Consider the following 5,000-nt stretch of genomic DNA (forward strand, 5'->3'; position numbering starts at 1 on the left):
TGAAGGGTTGGTGTGTTTTTCTGGTGAGCATGACACAGCTACACACAAGGGAAATCCAGGGCACACTCCAAGGGGTACTGCAAAAGGTACTGCTACGAACACTCCAAAGGGTACTTCAAAGGGTAACAGGGGTACTCCAAAGGGTAATACAAGGGTCAGAGGTGGGAAGAGTGACAGAAAGGACACAACTACACACGTGCTTGTCCTACCTGGGTCGCGGCCGCCTTAAGGGATGTGAGTGCAGGTCTGAAACGGAGGTTCAGTGGGTACTAAAGCCCCGAAAAGTGCTTCGCGAACTCCGAAGCTTAAATTGGAGTGGGCTGAGTAGTAGTAGTAGTAGTGGTGGTGGTGGTGGTGGAGTGGTGATGGTGTTCTTGAAGTGGCCATCTTGAGTGGGGATTTGTTAGTTTCCTCCATTGTTTTTTTATTTATTTATTTTTTGAGTGGGGAGTGGAGTGAGCCTCAACTTTGGGGGTTACACATTACTTTCTCTCTTTTTTCATGTTCTACCAAAAATAGTGAGTCGGGAAGGCAGGTACTGAGGGTTGAAAATGTGATCTAAGAGGGAGGATGACTGAGGGAGGAAAAGTCTCGATGTTAATAAAAAAATACTTCCGTGTTTTGTTTCTTCTCCTTCACTAAGCCGAAGGGTTCTAGGCTATAAAACTAAGTCTCTGTCTAAATACCGTAGAGAAATATTGCCTATCTTTCCGTACACATAAAAATACACTCTTTCTACGTTCATACACTACTGGAAGGCACGTAAAATGTACATACACAAGCACCACCGTTGTATGACAAAACAGAGCTCAATTAATGAGAACTTCTGTGAAAACGGAGGAGAAAATGTTGTTTATAACACAAGTTAGTGAGGGTGTTAAGACATTACAGAGAAAAAAAGGGGAAAATGGGGCGGCAGCCCAAACTAATTCGACACATACATATTATACAGAAAAAGACATACACAAAAAAATATTCGAATAAGCGAATCCAATACAACAGAACGACAGGAATTAATGCCAACACAAAAAAGATTAAAACCAACAAAAATATATATAAGTAAAGTGTTTTGACGGCAATCAAAAAAAAGGAATTTTTGAACTAAGAGTGAAATGGGTGTAAAAATGGAGTGACTAAGAGATATACTAGGGGATTGGAGGAGACACTCACCAGTCCCCGCTTGTCTTGGCCACATTGGGACGTTTGCGGCCGATCTGGTGTGGCTTGGGTTCGGCCACCAGGTTGACATCTGCAACAAATGCCAACAAGAGGTCACAAAAAAAGGCACGACCCCAAAACTCTTCAAGAAAAAAAAAGTTAACGTAAAAATCGGGGAAAAAATATGTGATGTAGGAAAGACTGGCTGGGTAGGGTTAGGGGTGGGAGTATACTGTATATTATTTTTTTGGCCCGAAAATGACAGGCTGTTGAAAATTGTTGTTCCCTTCTGTCTGTACTTTTTTTCTTTCTCTGTTGTCTCTGTTTCTCTCTTTCTAGTGGCTTAAAGATAGCTAGTGGCTGTGGAAAATCCGGTTACATCAGTAATATAAAAAACCGGTATGAATAACAACATGATACACATCAAGTAGCTACAACTCTGATCTACAAAGGAGGGCGAGGAGAGGTGTGTACAAAAAAATTCTGTTTGGCGTCTGGCGGCTTTCTAGACAACGAGTTAATGAGACTAGTTGACGGGCATGCAAGACCGGGCATTACTTTGCAATATGGTATTTATTGCAGGCTGGCAGCGGCGGGAGAAGCGGTGTTTGACGTCATCTCGGGCTGGAAAGACAAGAAGTGACATAAACACAGATTAGATGTGACCTAAGTGTGTGGATATTGTTGTTAGTGTTGGTGGTGTTGTGTGGGTGTCTGTTAGTGTGGATAATGCACACGTGCCCCGCCTAGTGCACACAAGGCTGGGTGGGAGTGATGGCCAATACACATACACACACACACACACACACACACACACAAAGATAAAGTGAGTCAATGTGCACACACACACACACACACACACACACACACACACACACACACACACACACACACACACACACACACACACACACACACACACACACAAGCACACCACCGCGTGTACACTAAGCGTTGCACGTGACCAAAATTAAGCACAAGGTGAGTAAACAATGTGCACACAAACGTCAAACTTGAGGTGAAATTAAACAAAGCCTTAAATGTACAAAACATAATAATATTTATACACAAAACACATAAACACATGGAAACAATTATAAGTGAAAGGGTAGTATATATATATATATATATATATATATATATATATATATATATATATATATATATATATATATATATATATATATATATATATATATATATATATGAGTGCAGCTAACATCTAGGGACGAAAGAGAAGCCAGGAACCCCATTCACCACCACCACCGCCACCACCACTACCACCACCAGGTGCAGCATGAGCGAACGTACAAACACACACACACACACACACACACACACACACACACACACACACACACACACACACACACACACACACACACACACACACTGGGGCGTTTAAATAAACAACGGGAATGACAACAAAAGACAGAAGCTGCACAACGAAGGTCACAAACACCAGGCATCATTTCCAGCCAGTGGTGCCCCGCCACCAGCGCCGCGGCGGGGCACATCCCACGCTCACCACGCTGCTTCACTCGCTCCGGGAATTGAAGTGAACAAAAGCATGAGTGCAGAAGGGAAAGCGTGTAAAAATGAACAGAGAGCACAAGGCAGTCTTAATGAAGGACACTCACACGTACTTGCCGTTCACACTCACGCACAAAAACACACAATAATTAAGTCATGATGGCCGAGTTATGGGACATGTGGGGACAAAAAGTAATGAAAGAGAAAACGAAAAAAAAAAAAAAAAGAAAAAAAAACGTGGACTGACAAAGGGAGTTCCACAAGACTTTACGTGAAGGACACCTGAGTCAAAGAGAACTAATTGCTTTTCCCCTCCAGTCATCCAAGAGTACCTCACTTGTTCCCCTCTTCTCTTTCCCCTCTCTTTCCTCTTCTCAGCACCTAATGTCTCTCCTCTACAACCCAAAGCGTCCCGTTACTCAGACTCCTCACCAATCTGTATCGCGTTTCCTGCACCATGCTTATCCTTGCCCACCCATTCGGTTTATCTGCTGCTCTTATTTACCTGCATTTTCTTCCACCCCATCAGTAACTCCTAATTCTTTAACGTTCCTCAGACTACACACCATTTTGTATCGCACTTCCTGCACCACGATCTACCTTTGCCTGCTCATTTTGTTCACTTGCTGCTCTTATTCACCTGTTTTTTCATTCACCTTACCTATAACTCTTATTTTTTTTTATCTCTGGCCTTGCCTTATTATTACTTGCCTTACTACGCCTTAATTCTGAGTTTCTGTATCTTGGTTCTGTTCACCTGCTCTGTGTATCCACCTGTGCTTTTCACCTGATCTGTAATTCTAGGTTCTTTATTTCTAGTCCTGTCATATCATGTCCTTTCACGCATCTGTCATTTTATTTTCAAGTTATTCATCATATTCACTCTATCCTCACACTCACCTATGCCTCCTGACACCTTACCTCCCGTCAAACTTTCGTCCATCCTATAATACCCAACTACAAGGTAATGTTTGCACTCATTCACCTGTATGTACTCACCTGTTCAACCCATTCACTTTCCTTCTCTACACCTTTTCCTTCTTACACTTACCTGAGCTCACTAACACACCTGCCTCCCCCAAACACCTGAGCTCCCACCTGGTCTGCCTGTGCCCCTCACCCATCACCCACATCTCCAGAAATAGGCACGAGGTCCAAAAAAATGCTATGGGTGGTGATGGAGCTGAAGAGTTATGGTTATATTTCTTACCTCGAAATTACCGCTGGTGACAGGGTGATGGGGCAAGGATGATGGGTGGATGGGCCGCTTGATGGAGGTGAGGGGGATGATAATTAACGAACCAAGCCCAAATGGTAATCATAACAATAAAAAAAGTAATAAAAAGTAATAAAGATAATAACAGCAAGAATAACAGCAATATTGTACAAGACCTGCTCACGGTTAGGGCAAAATGCAAAAGTTACAAAAGGGAGCCATGAATAAACAACCAGGGAATGAAACTAAGAGGAAAACTTGATGGGGTGAATTACACTTAAGATAATTACATTTATAAAAACGTAAAATTACCAAGTGTCAAGACAAACTAAGAAAACAAGTAAGAAAATAGGAAGTAAAACATATGAAAGCAGAAAATTCTTCCGCCTTTTCCTTTTCCTTCTCTTGCTTCTCCTCCTCCTCTTCCTCCTCCCGCTTCTCTTCCCTAATATAATTCTTGCACCGTTTCCTCGTTTTCTGTACAAACACCAGAAAGAATAATTCATTTTTTCCCCAGACTAAAACTTAATTAGCTGACTATATATTGCATGCTTCTGTGCCATTATTACTTTTTCGTCTCCCTCGCCACCTTCTCGTTTTCTTCAGCAATTCCAGCAAGACGACAAACAACAAGGACAATGACGACGACCGCCCGTTTTCTTTGTCTCCGGGTCGCGTGTGATATTCTCCACACACTGTTCTGCTATTTTCTGATCCGTTTTTCTCGTCTGCCAACGTAAGCGAGCGGGGTGCCGTTTACTTATATAATTACGCGGAAAAAACGTTAATGTCATACTATTTCATCTTATTTGCTCTTCTCTACCCCCTTCCTCCTCTTATCCTTTCTCCTCCTCCTCCTCCTCCTTCCTACTTTTCCGTCCAGTACAGCTATTTGCAATCTCCCTAAGGTACCCTCCCGCTGGGAAAATCACAGCCCTCCTCAGCCCCATTTGGCGCCCCTCGCGTGGACTGCCCCTTAAAACAGCTGCCCCTGAAAATACCCAGGAACAATCTTTCTATTAATACAGAAAACGGGGGTCACACAGCGTTTATTTATTTCACCGGAGGATCAGAGTAATTTTTTTTCCGGTTA

General features: G+C 42.7%; 1 protein-coding gene across 22 annotated transcripts in view; it reads right to left on the reverse strand.

The window, feature by feature from the left end:
- The window catches only part of LOC135114692 (heterogeneous nuclear ribonucleoprotein C-like), a 337,990-nt gene that overhangs the window by 96,574 nt on the left and 236,416 nt on the right, over positions 1–5,000 (reverse strand). For 11 of the 22 annotated variants that reach the window (XM_064030595.1, XM_064030598.1, XM_064030592.1 and 8 more), the window contains 2 exons: positions 1,717–1,782; positions 1,171–1,249 (listed from right to left, as the gene is read on the reverse strand). In XM_064030595.1, the coding sequence (XP_063886665.1) occupies positions 1,171–1,249; positions 1,717–1,782 (145 nt within the window). Of the gene's footprint in view, positions 1–209; positions 247–1,170; positions 1,250–1,716; positions 1,783–5,000 lie in introns of all 22 variants that reach the window. The other 11 variants (XM_064030608.1, XM_064030603.1, XM_064030606.1 and 8 more) reach the window with 3 other exon arrangements.

The sequence above is a fragment of the Scylla paramamosain genome, chromosome 28 (assembly GCF_035594125.1).
Source record: "Scylla paramamosain isolate STU-SP2022 chromosome 28, ASM3559412v1, whole genome shotgun sequence".
Lineage (NCBI taxonomy): Eukaryota > Metazoa > Arthropoda > Malacostraca > Decapoda > Portunidae > Scylla > Scylla paramamosain.